Genomic DNA, 20,035 nt, shown 5'->3' with positions numbered 1-20,035 from the left:
CAGCCCTGAAATGCTTTTAGCATTTCACTGGGCTCCCGGGCTGTGCATGAGCACTCCGCAAAGGGCTTCGGACTGCGATCGCTGCCGTTCTTCACGCTCTCCTGTGCTGTTATTCAATACCATCACTCTTCTGTCACTTAATTTGCTTTCGCTTATCCATACTTGTTTTTCCTCCTCCCTGTCCACTTAGCCCATCCACTCCTGTTGCCCCTTTTTCCTCCTGTCTATTACTGCTCCTCCTTTTTTTCTCCGTCCATTATGTCAGTCTTCATTCACTTCCATCACTTATCTCTAAATATACAGGAATGTCATCTCTGCCTTAGATTTATTTCACTCTTCACTCAGGGGGTCATTCAGACCCGATCGCACGCTAGCTTTTTTTGCAGCGGTGCGATTGGGTCTGAACTGCGCATGCGTATGCTCCACAATGCAGAGGCGCGTCAGCCGCCAGCGATGGGGATCGCTGGACAGCGACGGATTTAACAAATAAAGTGATCGCACCGGCGTTCGCAAGAAGATTGACAGGAAGAGACCGTTTGTGGGTGTCAACTGACCATTTTTAAGGAGTGTCCGGGAGAACGCAGGCGTGTCTAGGCGTTTTAAGGGAGGGTTCCTGGCGTCAGCTCCAGGTCGGATCGTTGCAGCGGCTGAGTAAGACCTGAGCTGTGTAGAGACTGCACAAACTTTTGTATGTGCAGCTCTCTGCACATGCATTCGCAAACCAGCACAGCGATTACCCCCTCCCCCTGTAGGCGGCAACTACCTGATCGCAGCACTGCAAAAAAATAAGAATTTACTTACCGATAATTCTATTTCTCGTAGTCCGTAGTGGATGCTGGGGACTCCGTCAGGACCATGGTGGGATAGCGGCTCCGCAGGAGACAGGGCACAAAAATAAAAGCTTTAGGACTAGGTGGTGTGCACTGGCTCCTCCCCCTATGACCCTCCTCCAAGCCTCAGTTAGGATACTGTGCCCGGACGAGCGTACACAATAAGGAAGGATTTTGAATCCCGGGTAAGACTCATACCAGCCACACCAATCACACTGTACAACTTGTGATCTGAACCCAGTTAACAGCATGATAACAGAGGAGCCTCTGAAAAGATGGCTCACAACAATAATAACCCGATTTTTGTAACAATAACTATGTACAAGTATTGCAGACAATCCGCACTTGGGATGGGCGCCCAGCATCCACTACGGACTACGAGAAATAGAATTATCGGTAAGTAAATTCTTATTTTCTCTGACGTCCTAAGTGGATGCTGGGGACTCCGTCAGGACCATGGGGATTATACCAAAGCTCCCAAACGGGCGGGAGAGTGCGGATGACTCTGCAGCACCGAATGAGAGAACTCCAGGTCCTCCTCAGCCAGGGTATCAAATCTGTAGAATTTTGCAAACGTGTTTGCCCCTGACCAAGTAGCAGCTCGGCAAAGTTGTAAAGCCGAGACCCCTCGGGCAGCCGCCCAAGATGAGCCCACCTTCCTTGTGGAATGGGCATTTACAGATTTTGGCTGTGGCAGGCCTGCCACAGAATGTGCAAGCTGAATTGTACTACAAATCCACGAGCAATCGTCTGCTTAGAAGCAGGAGCACCCAGCTTGTTGGGTGCATACAGGATAAACAGCGAGTCAGTTTTCCTGACTCCAGCCGACCTGGAAACATATGTTTTCAGGGCCCTGACAACGTCTAGCAACTTGGAGTCCTCCAAGTCCCTAGTAGCCGCAGGCACCACAATAGGTTGGTTCAGGTGAAACGCTGACACCACCTTAGGGAGAAACTGGGGACGAGTCCGCAGTTCTGCCCTGTCCGAATGGAAAATCAGATATGGGCTTTTGTGAGACAAAGCCGCCAATTCTGACACTCGCCTGGCCGAGGCCAGGGCCAACAGCATGGTCACTTTCCATGTGAGATATTTCAAATCCACAGATTTGAGCGGTTCAAACCAATGTGATTTTAGGAATCCCAGAACTACGTTGAGATCCCACGGTGCCACTGGAGGCACAAAAGGGGGTTATATATGCAGTACTCCCTTGACGAATGTCTGGACTTCAGGAACTGAAGCCAATTCTTTCTGGAAGAAAATCGACAGGGCCGAAATTTGAACCTTAATGGACCCCAATTTGAGGCCCATAGACACTCCTGTTTGCAGGAAATGCAGGAATCGACCGAGTTGAAATTCCTCCGTGGGGGCCTTCCTGGCCTCACACCACACAACATATTTTCGCCAAATGCGGTGATAATGTTGTGCGGTCACCTCCTTCCTGGCTTTGACCAGGGTAGGTATGACTTCTTCCGGAATGCCTTTTTCCCTTAGAATCCGGCGTTCAACCGCCATGCCGTCAAACGCAGCCGCGGTAAGTCTTGGAACAGACAGGGTCCTTGCTGAAGCAAGTCCCTTCTTAGCGGCAGAGGCCATGGGTCCTCTGTGAGCATCTCTTGAAGTTCCGGGAACCAAGTCCTTCTTGGCCAATCCGGAGCCACAAGTATAGTTCTTACTCCTCTCCGTCTTATAATTCTCAGTACCTTGGGTATGAGAGGCAGAGGAGGGAACACATACACTGACTGGTACACCCACGGTGTTACCAGAGCGTCCACAGCTATTGCCTGAGGGTCCCTTGACCTGGCGCAATACCTGTCCAGTTTTTTGTTGAGGCGGGACGCCATCATGTCCACCTTTGGTCTTTCCCAACGGTTCACAATCATGTGGAAGACTTCCGGATGAAGTCCCCACTCTCCCGGGTGGAGATCGTGAACACTGCTGACAGTGCTATCACATGATTTTCCGCCCAGCGGAAAATCCTTGCAGCTTCTGCCATTGCCCTCCTGCTTCTTGTGCCGCCCTGTCTGTTTACGTGGGCGACTGCCGTGATGTTGTCCGACTGGATCAGCACCGGTTGACCTTGAAGCAGAGGTCTTGCTAGGCTTAGAGCATTGTAAATTGCCCTTAACTCCAGTATGTTTATGTGAAGTGAAGTCTCCAGACTTGACCACACTCCCTGGAAATTTTTTCCCTGTGTGACTGCTCCCCAGCCCCTCAGCATGGCATCCGTGGTCACCAGGACCCAGTCCTGAATGCCGAATCTGCGGCCCTCTAGTAGATGAGCACTCTGCAGCCACCACAGAAGAGACACCCTTGTCCTTGGAGACAGGGTTATCCGCTGATGCATCTGAAGATGCGATCCGGACCATTTGTCCAGCAGATCCCACTGAAAAGTTCTTGCGTGAAATCTGCCGAATGGAATCGCTTCGTAGGACGCCACCATTTTTCCCAGGACCCTTGTGCAATAATGCACTGACACTTTTCCTGGTTTTAGGAGGTTCCTGACTAGCTCGGATAACTCCCTGGCTTTCTCCTCCGGGAGAAACACCTTTTTCTGGACTGTGTCCAGAATCATCCCTAGGAACAGCAGGCGTGTCGTCGGGATCAGCTGCGATTTTGGAATATTTAGAATCCACCCGTGCTGTTGTAGCAGTATCCAAGATAGTGCTACTCCGACCTCCAACTGTTCCCTGGACTTTGCCCTTATCAGGAGATCGTCCAAGTAAGGGATAATTAAGACGCCTTTTCTTCGAAGAAGAATCATCATTTCGGCCATTACCTTGGTAAAGACCCGGGGTGCCGTGGACAATCCAAACGGCAGCGTCTGAAACTGATAGTGACAGTTCTGTACTACGAACCTGAGGTACCCTTGGTGAGAAGGGCAAATTTGGACATGGAGGAAAGCATCCTTGATGTCCAGGGACACCATATAGTCCCCTTCTTCCAGGTTCGCTATCACTGCTCTGAGTGACTCCATCTTGAATTTAAACCTTTGTATGTAAGTGTTCAAAGATTTCAGATTTAAAATAGGTCTCACCGAGCCGTCTGGCTTCGGTACCACAAATAGTGTGGAATAATACCCCTTTCCCTGTCGTAGGAGGGGTACTCTTATTATCACCTGCTGGGAATACAGCTTGTGAATTGCTTCCAATACTGCCTCCCTGTCGGAGGGAGACGTTGGTAAAGCAGACTTCAGGAACCTGCGAGGGGGAGACGTCTCGAATTCCAATCTGTACCCCTGGGATACTACCTGTAGGATCCAGGGGTCCACTTGCGAGTGAGCCCACTGCGCGCTGAAACTCTTGAGACGACCCCCCACCGTACCTGAGTCCGCTTGTAAGGCCCCAGCGTCATGCTGAGGCCTTGGCAGAAGCGGTGGAGGGCTTCTGTTCCTGGGAAGGGGATGCCTGCTGCAGTCTTTTTCCCTTTCCTCTACCCCGGGGCAGATATGACTGGCCTTTTGCCCGCTTGCCCTTATGGGGACGAAAGGACTGAGGCTGAAAAGACGGTGTCTTTTTCTGCTGAGAGGTGACTTGGGATAAAAAAGGTGGATTTTCCAGCTGTTGCCGTGGCCACCAGGTCCGATAGACCGACCCCAAATAACTCCTCCCCTTTATACGGCAATACTTCCATGTGCCGTTTGGAATCCGCATCACCTGACCACTGTCGTGTCCATAAACATCTTCTGGCAGAAATGGACATCGCACTTACTCTTGATGCCAGAGTGCAAATATCCCTCTGTGCATCACGCATATATAGAAATGCATCCTTTAAATGCTCTATAGTCAATAAAATACTGTCCCTGTCAAGGGTATCAATATTTTCAGTCAGAGATTCCGACCAAACCCCCCCAGCACTGCACATCCATGCTGGGGCGATGCTGGTCGCAGTATAACATCAGTATGTGTGTATATACTTTTTAGAGTATTTTCCAGCCTCCTATCAGCTGGATCTTTGAGGGCGGCCGTATCAGGAGACGGTAACGCCACTTGTTTTGATAAGCGTGTGAGCGCCTTATCTACCCTAGGGGGTGTTTCCAAGCGCGCCCTAACCTCTGGCGGGAAAGGGTATAATGCCAATAACTTCTTTGAAATTAGCACTTCCTATCGGGGGTAACCCACGCTTCATCACACACTTCAATCAATTTATCTGATTCAGGAAAAACTACAGGTAGTTTTTTTCACACCCCACATAATACCCATTTTTTTGGTACTTGTAGTATCAGAATATGTAACGCCTCCTTCATTGCCGTGATTATGTAACGTGTGGCCCTACTGGAAAATACGTTTGTTTCTTCACCGTCGACACTGGAGTCAGTGTCCGTGTCTGTGTCTATGTCGACCGACTGAGGTAATGGGCGTTTTAAAGCCCCTGACGGTGTTTGAGACGCCTGGACAGGTACTAATTGGTTTGCCGGCCGTCTCATATCGTCAACCGACCTTGTAGCGTGTTGACACTATCACGTAATTCCATAAATAAAGCCATCCATTCCGGTGTCGACTCCCTAGGGGGTGACATCCCATTACAGGCAATTGCTCCGCCTCCACTAACATCGTCCTCATACCTGTCGACACACACGTACCGACACACAGCACACACACAGGGAATGCTCTGATAGAGGACAGTACCCCACTAGCCCTTTGGGGAGACAGAGGGAGAGTTTGCCAGCACACACCAAGGCGCTATAATTATACAGGGACAACCTTATAGTAAGTGTTTTCCCTTATAGCAGCTTAATATATATTTATATCGCCAAAATATGCCCCCCCTCTCTGTTTTAACCCTGTTTCTGTAGTACAGTGCAGGGGAGAGCCTGGGAGCCTTCCCACCAGCGGATCTGTGTGGGAAAAATGGCGCTGTGTGCTGAGGAGATAGGCCCCGCCCCCTTCACGGCGGGCTCTTCTCCCGGTTTTTTCTGTAATCCTGGCAGGGGTTAAATACATCCATATAGCCCAGGGACTATATGTGATGTATTTTTAGCCAGTAAAGGTAATTACATTGCTGCCCAGGGCGCCCCCCCCAGCACCCTGCACCCTCAGTGACCGCGGTGTGAAGTGTGCTGAGAGCAATGGCGCACAGCTGCAGTGCTGTGCGCTACCTTAAGAAGACTGGGAAGTCTTCAGCCGCCGATTTCTGGACCTCTTCTCTCTTCAGCATCTGTAAGGGGGCCGGCGGCGCGGCTCCGGTGACCCATCCAGGCTGTACCTGTGATCGTCCCTCTGGAGCTAGTGTCCAGTAGCCTAAGAAGCCAATCCATCCTGCACGCAGGTGAGTTCACTTCTTCTCCCCTTAGTCCCTCGATGCAGTGAGCCTGTTGCCAGCAGGTCTCACTGAAAATAAAAAACCTAACAAACTTTTATTCTAAGCAGCTCTTTAGGAGAGCCACCTAGATTGCACCCTTCTCGGCCGGGCACAAAAACCTAACTGAGGCTTGGAGGAGGGTCATAGGGGGAGGAGCCAGTGCACACCACCTAGTCCTAAAGCTTTTATTTTTGTGCCCTGTCTCCTGCGGAGCCGCTATCCCCCCATGGTCCTGACGGAGTCCCCAGCATCCACTTAGGACGTCAGAGAAAAACGCCTGCGTGCGATCCGGTCTGAATCACCCCCTAAGACCATTTACTGCAGTGATTACCCATCTTTCACCATTCACACCCACACCACACCATAATCCTTATTCACTCCCACCATCCCTCTCTGTCCTCATCTACTCCCATCACTCTTTACTACCAATGTCCATTCAAGTTACTCCTCTTTATTAGTACATTTCTGTCATTTTTCTCTGTCCTTTTTGAATTCCAGCAAAATTCTGAGTCCTTGGTCATTGCCATCAGAATTCTGACCTGTCAGCTTACTTGGTCTTTTATTTCACCTTTCCATCCCATGTATCCTTATGCTCTCACATTCATCATATGTCCTTATTCTCACCTGTATAGTTTCCTGGGTCCTGTTTATTCCTGCACAGTAATTTGCTCAATTCATATATATTTGATAACAATATCTTCAGGGCTGTAAACATTTAAATTAGAACTAATAATGATCAAGGAAAGCAGATTTATAGTAATCCTTTCATTTGATCCATCACCCCCCCCCCCCCCACCCAAAAAAACTAAGTCAAGGTGTCAATACGTTATATACTATATACTATGTCAATGTTGCCTCTGACGGTAGTTTGTGACATATTACGCACTGTGTAGATTTAATGGCAGACACAAACAGAATACTCTTGTCTTTCAACTTGAACTGAGTAACCCTCGGTTTCTGCCACCCTGAAGCTTTTTTCAGTGTCCGGTCCCCTGATGCAGAAATGTTTATATACCATGTACTTGTCCTACATTGTCTTCTACTGTAAGTTGCTGTTTTCTTGTTTTGCTGATTTGTTTCTGTACTTTGATACGTGCTGCAGAACCCTTGTGGAACATATAAATAAACGATAATTATAATAACTAGCTAATACAGTATGCCCGGTTTCAACCGGACAAAAGTTTGCTGGGCGGAACACTCTTTTTCATCCCCTTAGGAGTCGAAAAATCCCTGCTTGGTGGGTTTTTAACAAACTTATCTCCATTTCCAGGAAACTTAAATATCACATTTTCTAATCTTTTTTTTTTTAGATAATTTTGTTTATTAAATACCACCCCCAAGAGCTTTAAGTTGGCATATGATGTGCCCTGCTTAGACAACAGCATCATAAAAATATATCACTCATAAAAGTCATCCTCCTGCTATTAATATATAGATAATTACGCTTTAAAACCTGTTTTTGATCCTAATTTTGTGCACTTTCTGGTATAGTATATCAATGGATAGTACAAAAAGCATCTCAGTAAGTGTAAACGAAAAATACATCTACCAACTATCAAGATGTGTAAAAATCTTTATGAGCATAATCTAGACTATGAATGCCACCTTAAATACAATACCCTGTCGGATTTGGCCGTACACAGGTACTGTGCTGCCGCTGCTGTCAGCGGCTGCTGATGCGCTAACAGCAGCGGTGCAGATGGCGCCGGCGGTCGTGAGCGGGACGGCGGCAGGGGGAGCAAGCTGCGGGGGACATGTCTGCGGCGGGGGAAGCAGAGATCGGCGGCCGGCGGCATTAGCTGGCTGCGGGGGTACATGTCTGCGGCGGCAGGGGGTGGCGCTGCAGGGATAGAGGTGCCTGGCCGGGGGACGGCCAGACACTAATGAATAGGTCGGAACCCCTTCCGACCTAAAACTGTCAAAAGCTGCCGTCTTTCCGACAAGACGGCAGCTTCCAACAGTTATTGAATATACCCCTTAATCTGTCCAGCCCATCACATTAGATGGCACATATTTATTTATCCTTGCAGAATCTAAAATCAAGGCTATGCCTTTTCCTACAGATTTGTCCTCATACATGTAGCCCCAATACGCCTAGCATCACGAGATGCCTGGCGGGAGTGAGCTGCCAGGTCCCGTGCAACTCTGCTAGCAATGTTTGCCAAAAATGGGTCTTAGTCTCAGCGCAATGCAGCTAGGATGCACCAGGAGACTGTGCTGATTAATTTGATAAGCGACACTGTGTGCGACTGAGTCTATATACGAAGCACAATGGAACTTGGCATGGAAGAAATCCACAGCCGCTGTACTAAAGCATTTCATATACTGTATAGATTCAGACACTTAGTCGCACAGAGATATACAAGTGTCGCATATGAAGTCAGCACAGTCTCCTTGTACATCCTATTAGGATTGTGACTAAGACGCATTTCGGGTAAACAGACGTGAATAAATATGCATTGTGCTAGCAGAGTCTCACGGGACCCAGCGTGCGGAGAGAGACTGTTTGGCGCGACTGCAGCAACAATGTATGAGGACACATCAGTTTATAAAGGGGGGCAATTGTGTATTTAACATAGAGAAATAGGCATTTTCTGTGTGCTCACTGATTTTTAATTACGTTAACAGTATAGCAACATAAGTGTGACCTACAGCATGATAGTTGATGTGTTTTCCATGCCCTAACTAGCATTTTGGTAACCAGACATGTAAAGCAGGTGGTGGCCACCACTGGACCATAAGAAAACCTCTGTGAGTGGCACATACACGGGGAGTCAGTTACGCTGTGCATTACTTACCTCTTTCTGATAAACAAGTCCAGATTCATACATCTTTACAAACAAATACTGTGTCCATTTATAATAATCCGTCGCACAAGTGGTAATTTCCTGAAACGTAAAAGAAACAAATAGATGTAAGGTACATAGACATACACATCAAGCACTCAGCAGTACTTGTTTACTGATCATTTGTGTTATTATCTGAACATTCCATTATTTGAGAAATATGCAGTTCTATAGAGTGAATACAATTCTTATGATCACTGAAGGAAAACTGCTCAGTTGATATTTGCTGTGCTGGAAGGACACTGTTTAGGGACACCAATGTCATATGGTATTTCAATGTGTGACAAAAAGTTTGAAGGAGCAGAATGAACTCAGTGGGTTTTTCTTCGCCTTGAATGTAACTGTGGAGACCAGGGACTGAGACAGATGGCAATGATGAGACTTCATCTCTCTGACAGGATTCCCATAAGCAGGGGAGATGTGAAAAAATGCTGTAAGAGATGTCACCATTCCTTCTGATGGGACTGGCTCTGTGCACGGAGGCTAGGAGGATGCTTTAAGCTAGCACACAAATACACTGCTATGTGTATGTACATTATCTGGCATCCAAATATATTCCTACAGTGCTTCTTTGACAACTTGGCGTAGAGATCATTATGCATGCGCCTGAATTATACAGCACTAGGGAGGCCAATCCCGGGCCGTTTTTTCAATCCCGGGATTCGGGATTGAAAAACGATCAATCCCGGGATTCCCGGGATCCCGGGATTGCAGTAGGGATCAGTGAAGAAGGGTGTAGGGAGCAGCGCTGGAGGGTAGGTAGCGGTACGGGAGGGTGTAGGTAGCGGCGGGGAAGGGAGGGAGGGTGTAGGTAGCAGTGCAGGAGGGTGTAGGTAGCTGGGCGGGAGGGTGTAGGTAGCGGTGCGGAGGGTGTAGGTAGCTGGGCGGGAGGGTGTAGGTAGCTGGGCGGGAGGGTGTAGGTAGCTGGGCGGGAGGATGTAGGTAGCGGGGAGGGTTGGTAGCGGCGCGGGAGGGAGGGTGGGTGTAAGTACCACTTACTATTAGGTGGGCGCCAGCCATGGACACACTGAACGCGGCAGCATTTCAAATGAAGCGCTGTCCGCCAGCCAACCAGAGCTGGCGGACTAGCAGCCAATCAGGGAAGCGGCCGCAGCAGTCGCTCCTGATTGGCTGCCGCGGCAGCTTCCCTGATTGGCTGCCGGTCCGCCAGCTCTGATTGGCTGGCGGCCGGCGCCACATTTGAAGTGCCGCCGCGTTCAGCGTTCGTCTATGGCTGCCGCCCGCCTAAGTGTAAGTAGTATTACTTACACACACTCCCTCCCGCACATGCGCAGTGTAATCCCGTGAATCCCGGGATTGGATGCTCCAATCCCGGGATTCAAATCCCAGCATTTTTGGTCCCAAATCCCGGGATCCCGCAGATCCCGATCCCGGGATTGGCCTCCCTATACAGCACAATCCAGCTGTATTTAGTTTTTGCACAAGAACAACAAGTAAGATTTGAGGAATCTGATGCAGAGTGGAACAGAAATCAGGTGTAAATTGCCCCCGAACTAGGGTCTTGATACTCAGTTGGATGCAAACCTGATTTTTACACAGTTCAGCGATTACCGGGCAACCGTACGTGCACCTAAATTGCACTGCGATGTGCCGCCATGTACTTGTGATGGCGGTTGCTGACAGGATTTATTTGCAAAGTAGTTGACACTTAGGAAGCGTTTGGGTTCTGTTACAGGCAGTGGCGGTAAAAACGCAGGCATGTCGTGACTATTGTTGGGACGTGTCTCAGCCTGTGACTATGATCCCATACACAGCTGCAATGACTCCGGCAGCATACTACCTGTGGCCATGCTGTGTGACCATCGGGCTACCCGAAGTTCCATAATCGACTTACCTGTGACCAACTCTGTCTCTTTCAGCGCAACCACTGGGACTCACAAAGCCGCGAGTGGGTGTCTCAGTGCATAACCAGAAGGCTGCATCATTTGCATATATTCATTCATTCTCTGCGTACACATTCACAGCATACATCCCTGAATCAGGTTCCAGATGCACCGTGTATATCTGCCTGTATTTAGAGTTGGCACATCTTGTGCTGCCCTTACCAGCTAGGCAGGCAGGGACATGCGGTGAGCTAAATGACTGAGGAGGCACTGGCTCCAGAGCCAAATTTACACGCAATATATGAGCCAAAGTGTACATCTGGGCATTATACACAGGTGCAGCAGTATAAACTCCAGGAAATTTGGTGAGTATTGATCAGAGATGTGCGGATAAAATAGGCTGGGGAGGCACTGCCTATTATGCCATAGACTTTTTACTTCAGAGTTTTGCCTATATTTTTCATATACTTTATACAGTCAAAACTCTGGCACAAACGTTAGTATGACAGGAAAAGGCTCTGGCTCACCCCACCGCATGTCACTGCAGCTATACACCTCCACATGCAGCTCTGTTTAGCCTGCAATTTTGTTGACATGCCCTTGCTGAACTTTGCTTGTGGGAGTTCAACCCATTACACCTCACATTACACCTTACATTCACATAAGTGTACAGTGCATCCGGAAAGTATTCACAGCGCTTCACTTTTTCCATATTTTGTAATGTTACAGCCTTATTCCAAAATGGAATAAATTTATTTTTTTCCTCAAAACTCTACACACAATACCCCATAATGACAACGTGAAAAAATAGGATTTTAATTACCTACCGGTAAATCCTTTTCTCGTAGTCCGTAGAGGATGCTGGGGTTCCATTTAGTACCATGGGGTATAGACGGGTCCCTTGGGAGCCATTGGCACTTTAAGAGATTAATAGTGTGGGCTGGCTCCTCCCTCTATGCCCCTCCTACCAGACTCAGTCTAGAAACTGTGCCCGAGGAGACGGACATACTTCGAGAGAGGAAATACACAGATAGTGGTAAGATTCACACCAGCTCACACCGAAATGAAAAACTATGCTGACCAGCATGCAACATAGAGAAACCATGGTAATCAGCATGCAACATGGAGAAACCATGCAAAGCAGCATGCAACTTGAAGAAATCAAGCGAACCAGCATGAAAATGAAGAAACCATGCCAACCGGCATGCAACATAAAAGAAACCATGCTAAACAACCGGAACATAGAGAAACCATGTTAACCAGCATGCAACGTGAAGAAAACATGCTAACCAGCAGGATTAGAAGAAACCATGTTAATCAGCAGGAAAGAGGAACAGCAACAGCTGAACCAATACATAACCCAGTAACAACGCAGGAAATGAAGCGCTGGGCGGGCCCCCAGCATCCTCTGCGGACTACGAGAAAAGGATTAACCAGTAGGTAATTAAAATCCTATTGTCTCTTACGTCCTAGAGGATGCTGGGGTTCCATTTAGTATCATGGGGATGTACCAAAGCTCCCAGTACGGGAGGGAGAGCGCGGACGCTCCTGCAGGACTGATTGACCAAACTGAAGGTCCTCAGTGGCCAAGGTATCGAACCTGTAGAACTTAGCAAACATGTTCGACCCTGGTCAAGTAGCTGCCCAGCAAATCTGTAAAGCCGAGACACCCCGGGCAGTCTTCCAGGAAGAACACACTGTACGGGTAGAGTGGGCCTTAACAGAATTTGGACATGGCAAGCCTGCCGTAGAATAAGCATGCTGGATAGTGAACCTAATCCAGCGAGAAATCGTCTGCTTCGAATCAGGACACCCAACCTTGTTGGTAGCATAAAGGACAAACAGAGCGTCCGACTTCCTGTGATTAGAAGTCCTCTTCACATAAATCTTCAAAGCCCTCACAACACCCAAGGACTTTGATGTGATTGAGTAGTCAGTAGCCACTGGCACCACAATAGGTTGTTGGATATGAAAAGCCGACACAACCTTTGGAAGAAATTGCTGACGCGTTCTGTGCTCAGCCCTATCTTCATGGAAAATCAAGTAGGGGCTGTCAAAGTCAGAAAAATATCATGATGCACACTGCCATATTTGCACCTCATATGTGTCCCCGCTGAGCATGCGTACGCTCTCCCGTGCGTGCGCATACTCGCTGTTGCGTGCACCCGCAGGCGCACGGTATGCGCATTTACGGTAGAGTTTATGTGCTCCTAGCGTGCGACTCGATCGTTACATATTTTTACCATATAATGTATTTCGTAGATTATGGTCCCTTTGATAGAATCTGAAAGTTTAGTTAATGTAGCATGTTCATAGACAAAGAGATCCCTCTTTGTTTGATACGAAGGGTCAGACAAGGGTTATACAGTGGTGTTTAGTATCCATCGGAAGAGTATTTCATTAGCAATATTCCGGTGTTGGTTTGAAGCAGATTAATCGCTCGTGCGAATAGTTATGGACATAAGAAGTTTATGGACATTTACTATTATTTGCACTTTATTATCCATGCGGCGGGAAACCTAGTTTCCCACCCACCTGAGCAGTTGGAAATAGTCACAGCCCACCTGTATGAATCAACCTATGACCTTTTGTTATAATGCGAAGACGAATTCCTGTGTCCAATGAACATTAAGAATATAGGGACCATTGTACAGTATTATGTGTAGGGTATAAAAGGACAAGCCGATCTGGGCCAGCTCTCTATTCTCTTCAACGGTTCTCATTGCTGATAATCGGGAGCTGGATATCCAGAGGCGCATGCGATTGTTTCCCTTGAGCGTAAGTTTTCTCCGCAATCATATTGTCTTTCTTGTTATTGTGAGCCATATATCTCTCTCTCTCTCTTCTCCTCTTTCTCTCTCTTTCTCTTAAGTGTTATTGTACTGCTATTGTATTTCATGTGTAGTTATCTGGTTAGGTAGTCTATGTTATATTGGTAGTGTATGACTTGTATTGTATTATTCTTTTTGAACGTTCATTCATTTCCTTAAAAGGCGTTAGACCCTTAGACCGGTATTGTGTGTGTGTTCATTATATTGCAGTGGGTAATAGGAGCGTCTCTATCGCTCAAACAGCTTTAGTGTAAACCAGCTTACACTGTGTTGCATTTTCACCTTATCACTGCACAAGGGTTTACAGTATAAGTACATTGTTTATGGTATAGTTATAAAGGTTTAACATTGTGAGCATCAGCGCCGCTTGTGATCTCCTCATGGTCCCAAGCGTCCGCTACGCTCGTAGCATATCATTACGTTAGTCGGCAGCCTATAGCGTGCCTGCCTGTGATCTCTTGGCCGTAAGCGAACGTGACGCTAGAGCGTCTCGACTACGGCTAAGCGATTGTTACGCAACGTGCGTACCCTTACGGTATACCATACACCAATAGCGTACTGTGTTCTTTCACCTTTTAGAGGGTTTTAAGTAAGATAAATATTAGGCATTATCAATTGGCGGCTCGTCCGTCCTTCACATATCTGCACTAGGTAATTTCAGCAGACATTATCCATCAGCAAAGGGCGGGAGGTCATATTCCTCGTAGTGCTGTCTGGATAAGCGTCTGCTTCGCTTAGTAAAGAGTGCTGAAGGAATCCGGAACCGGAGGTAAGAACAACACGCTAGTGTCTTTTAAAACTGTTTATTTCTGTCTTGCGTACGCACGCACGCATATATCTGCATCTCTTTTTCATTCGTGTATTTTCATATCACTCTCCTGTTTGCCATTTCACAATTGTTAACGGGCTAAGAAAGATTTGTTGCTATCAGTAGTTAAAGAGTAAAGGTAATACATTTAAGGGGTAATTTGTAAAACACGCACACAGCTTTGCCTAAGATACAAGGAAAGACTTGTGTGGTGCTCGGTAGGTGATCGAGGATCACCTACATTGATAAACGTGTTAATTGTGTTACGGTGGATATCTGCCTTGCGTACACGTGTCTCTAACAAAAGGCTGAGACTCGCGTACGTAACCCAAAGGCCGACGCACGCAGCGTATATTACGCAACGGAGCGTCTGGGTACGCCCACGTAACTCAAATCACACGATAGTGTTATTTTAACAGGCGAAAAGGTGGCAACGCGATAAATAGCGCAAGTCAATTTTAGTGTCTGAAATTTAAATTAATAGATCCTTCTCTAAATTTACGACTCATCTGGTCTAAAGGAAAGAAATTTCTGCGCAGAAATAGAAATAGAAACAAAAGTAAAGTGTACATGTGGTGAGTGAGTGTTTGCATATATAAGTTTCTACAATTTTTTGAGGTTGAACCAAAGGAAATTCGAGTTCTCGTGAATTACATACATGTAAGTGACATGCACGGTGGCTAGGGAGGCATCCCTTGTTAAATATACAAAGAGCATTAGAGTATAGCAGACCAGGAGGTCATACTGTAGCACAGACCAGGAGGTCCAGAACAGACCAGGAGGTCCAGGTACAGCAGACAAGGAAGTCCGCTATAAATAGAGACAAGAGCACAACACCAGGAAGGGTTGGTGCGGAACCCATATAGGCCATAAAGCTCAGGCTGAAGGAATTCGCAGCTGCTAAATTTCGATTCCACTGGTCGCTCCGCACATAAGATTAGTTGCTTATGTGCTGAACGATTGTACCGCACGTAATTGTGTGCATTAGTTAGTAATTTGACCCAGTACCATTTGCGTACGAAAGGGGTCATAAACGCTATTTGTACATTCTAACGTGATTTGTGTAATTTTTTTTTATTTTAAGGGAGGTTCGCCAGTCACTTGGGAACTATCCAGCAACCAAGAGTTACTGGAAAGAGTAAGTGCTCTGCGGATCACCCTCACATGTTCCAGTAAATAGCGGTTCAGGTCGCAGGGGCCCTGGGTCGAGAACGCCAGCGCTAAGGCAGTGTGTGGGCGTATTGGTCGGCGTGGGCGAGTGAGTGGGGTACTCGGTAAACCGCCACCGTCGGCCTATCTTGAACATCTTGGTTTTTGTAAGGGTTCGCTGAAGACCCTGATTGAAGGTCAGAGGTAGTGAAAGCAACACCTGCAAGTTAAGGGGGCCAGTTGTTCAGGTAGGGGGCGATCAACCTCGGTTCGGGCTGATTCAGTAAACCGACCAATCGGGTCGGCAAGGTATGTAATGTGTGAAAAATATGGTTCACACACAGAAGTTTTATGTGATGAATGGGAAAGAATGACTGTACATGACGGGGAGAAGTTCCCAAGAGTAGGCAGCTTTAGCCCAGATGTGTTACTAAATCTAAGGAGAAGGATATGTCTCATTAAATCAACAAAGAGACGGATCAAACATTATGATTATTTACAGTTATGGCAACAGGAGGGTGAAATACAGAGAGGATTGGCTCAGGCGGCGGGATCTAACCCTATCAGGAAACTGATAGCTACGGCACCACCGCCACCTTACATAACGGGAGAGAAGTTGGTTGCGGAGAATGACGCACTAGGGTGTAATAAACAAGCACTTAGTAACTGTATAAATGTTAAGGATAATGTTAATAAGTTAACTAATGCAAATATTAACCCATGCAAGTTGTACCCTGTTCTAAACTTTCCCCAGGAGTGTGATCAAGAGGACGAATCGACAACAATATCGGCGCTCTCTCTAGCAGCCACCATATCAGAAACAGCAGTGGGCACGGCCCAACCCGTAAGATTAGTATCAAAGGCCCCTAGCGGAGGGACAGGTGAGGTCGTATCAACGGGTAAGTACGGCACCATACACTATGCTGAAACCATTTCACCACAAGCTGTAGAATCTATTCAGAAGGATGTTAGTAGACTTAATCCCGTTAGGGTAATAGCAGTGCCAAATGGGAAAACTGACACTACAGGAATCACTCCTGTCAGGAACATTGCCATGTACAGCCCGTTTTCCCGAATGGAATTAAGAACCATAGTGTCTGAATTCCCTGATCCTAGAAAAGATCTAGTTGCAAGTCAGAAATACATCAGAGACCTAGGGAACACTGTAGAGCCCAATAACAAAGACTGGCAGATATTGCTGAGGGCATGTTCCCCCTCCAATGTCGACTCAGCTCAATTTTTAGCTGACTGTGGATTGGATCAGGATGTACCCCTTACGGATGTGTACAACCAAGACAATGTGAAAAGAATAAATTTACAATTGAAAGAGTATTTTCCAGCTGTAGTTAAATGGAACAAAATTTTCTCCATTAAACAAAAAGAGTCAGAGACAGCTTCAGAATATTTTCACAGGGCATTACTAGAAATGGCTAAATACACAGGCATAGAAGACATTAAAACAAACATAAATCATAGAGAAGTAGCAGTATCTGTGCTAATGGATGGTTTAAAAGAAGCATTAAAGACAAGGGTACAGACCACGCAACCATGTTGGCAAGTCTGTCGGTGGCTACTTTGAGAGAGGCAGCTGTTGATCATGATCGGAATATCACCAGACACAGGGAATTACAAAGTGATAAGTTAATGTCCGTAAGTATACAGGCCCTGACCACAAGGCAACCTTTGTATAAATCACCAAACCCTGTGGGTAAGTCAAATGTGGTAACTTGTTATTTTTGTCATAGACAGGGACACATGGCACGAGACTGTAGAGCGAAAAACACACAAATATCATATCAACCCCCTAGACAACGACATGACACACGAGATTGGGATCAGGGTCCGCAGAAACGGAGTTATGAGCTACATGCAGGGGAAACAAAAAGATATCCCCCGAACAGAGACTGGCAAGCCTCTGGTAGCTCCCAGTTAACCCCCTCTCAAGTAGTTGCTGCCAGCGGGATTCAGGGAGGTCACCATACCCAATAGGGGTGTGGCCACACCTGTAATCTGCAGCCAGTAAAATTGATTGCAAGTCTTGGAAGTGAACCCGAAATTGCAATTGATGTAGCTGGTAAATCATTAAACTTTCTTGTAGATACGGGGGCGGCCAAATCAGTGATAAATTCGACAGTGGGCATGAGAACCACTGGTAAGACAATTCCAGCCATGGGAGTAACGGGAGTAGTCCAGCACTACCCTGTTAGCAAACCAGCAGAGATTACAATAGGGCCTTTGCATACCAAGCATTCCTTTTTGCTGGCGGCATCGGCACCGACTAATCTCCTGGGAAGAGATTTATTGTGTAAAATGGGGTGTGTCATTTATTGTACTCCTGAAGGTGTATTCTTAGACATACCTGAGAATCACGCTCAGGAAGTGCGAGACATGTTAGACTCCCCATCAAAATTAATGTCCCACACTGTTATGTTAAATAGGAATCCATCCCAGGTAGAAGAAATGACATCCCAAATACCAGAGTCACTGTGGACTAAAGATGGACAAGACACTGGATTAATGGCAAACGTAGCTCCAGTAGTTGTGCAAGTAAAAGATGGTAGGATAGCTCCAAAAATCCCACAATACCCTCTGAAGCCAGAGGTGGAGTTAGGAGTATATCCCGTAATAGAGCGCTTGCTACAACAGGGCATTCTGGTAAGAACATCCAGCACTGCCAATAGTCCCATCTTCCCTGTGAAAAAGAGTGGGGGGAAGGGTTACAGGCTAGTGCAGGATCTAAGGGGGATTAACAAAATAGTTGAGAGTCAGTTCCCCGTAGTGCCAAATCCAGCTGTCATCCTTATGCAGATCCCTCCCACTGCGAAATTTTTCACTGTTATTGACCTCTGCTCCGCTTTCTTCTCGGTACCTCTGCACCCTGACAGCCAATATTTGTTTGCATTTACATACAGAGGAGTCCAATACACATGGACTCGATTACCACAAGGTTTCATAGACAGTCCAAGTATATTTTCCCAGGCTTTGCATGATTGTTTACAGTCTTTCCAACCAGAGAGTGGATCAATATTGATACAGTACGTAGACGATTTACTACTGTGTTCAGATTCACTGGAAGCGTCCCTGAAGGATACGAAACAGCTCCTGTTTCATCTTTCAGACACAGGACACAAGGTTTCCAAAGACAAACTACAATTATGCCAGCCTAAAGTAAAATATCTGGGACACTGTCTAACACAAGGACTGAGACACCTGACCGCTGATAGAATTCAAGCAATTAGAGACATGACTCTGCCACAAACCCAGCAACAGATCAGAACGTTTTTAGGAATGTGTGGGTATTGCCGTAACAGGATCCCAGGTTTTTCCATTCTAGCATTACCTTTGCAGGAGATGGTCTCATCAAACAAACCTGATCGGATTTCGCATACAGACGAATCCGAGATGGCATTTGAGAGACTTAAACAGTGCCTAACGCAGGCGCCAGCATTAGGTATGCCAGATTATGGGAAACCCTTTGAGCTGTACGGAACAGAAATTGCTGGTTGCGCGGCAGGCGTCCTAACCCAGAAGCACGGTGATGCCAGCAGGCCGGTAGCATACTACAGCGCTCAGCTAGACACGGTAGCGCGATCCCTCCCCACATGCTTGCGAAGTGTCGCTGCGATAGCATTGCTAGTTACAAAAAGCGAAGATGTAGTGCTAGGACACAACCTCACAATTCATACGCCACATGCAGTGTCAGCCTTGTTGAATTCTGCCCAAACCAGGCACGTCTCATCAGCGCGGTTTACAAGATGGGAATTGGCACTAATGGCCCCCGTAAACATCACCATAAGGAGATGCAGTGCATTAAATCCTGCAACATATCTCCCAGGTGTGCCTGGGCAGGCACAAAGGGTGGAGGATGAGAGTGGTGGGGAAGGAGGATTTAATACAAAGGATGACACACATGATTGTATGGAATATTTGACTCAAAATTTCACGGCAAGGCCTGACATCAGTGACAACCCACTGGAAGATGTAGATCTTACTTTCTACACTGACGGTAGTTGTCACAGACAGTCAGACTCGGGAGACTTGTGTACTGGATACGCAGTCATAGATGACCAAGGCACCATAGAAGCAGAACCGCTAGGCCCACCTCACTCAGCCCAGGTTGCTGAACTGGTTGCCCTAACCAGAGCATGTGAAAGTCAGCCAATATCTACACCGATTCTAGATACGCCTTCGGGGTAGTCCATGATTTCGGAGCCCTATGGCGCCTCAGAAATTTCATGACGGCAGCTGGTACACCGATAGCGCATGCAGCTCACATCAAAAGGCTTCTAACAGCGATACAGGAACCCGACAGAGTGGCTGTTATCAAGTGTAAAGCACACACATATAGCCAGGACCCAGTATCACTTGGTAACAGCCGAGCAGACGAAGCTGCTAAGATAGCAGCTGGTACCCCCAGACAGACAGACAC

At 47.1% G+C, this 20,035-nt stretch overlaps 1 protein-coding gene across 5 annotated transcripts in view; it reads right to left on the bottom strand.

Annotated features, from left to right (window-relative positions):
- The window catches only part of LARS2 (leucyl-tRNA synthetase 2, mitochondrial), a 706,190-nt gene that overhangs the window by 288,287 nt on the left and 397,868 nt on the right, over positions 1 to 20,035 (bottom strand). For all 5 annotated transcript variants that reach the window (XR_010177698.1, XM_063922423.1, XM_063922424.1 and 2 more), the window contains one exon: positions 8,927 to 9,016. Coding sequence is in view for 4 of the 5 variants with exons in the window: in XM_063922423.1 (XP_063778493.1) it covers positions 8,927 to 9,016 (90 nt within the window). In the remaining variant the exon portion in view is untranslated. The remainder of the gene's footprint in view (positions 1 to 8,926; positions 9,017 to 20,035) is intronic.

This window comes from Pseudophryne corroboree, chromosome 5, assembly GCF_028390025.1.
Source record: "Pseudophryne corroboree isolate aPseCor3 chromosome 5, aPseCor3.hap2, whole genome shotgun sequence".
NCBI classification, from domain to species: domain Eukaryota; kingdom Metazoa; phylum Chordata; class Amphibia; order Anura; family Myobatrachidae; genus Pseudophryne; species Pseudophryne corroboree.
The sequence above is the reverse complement of the archived record's forward strand: the minus strand, read 5'-3'. Positions and strand labels throughout refer to the sequence as shown.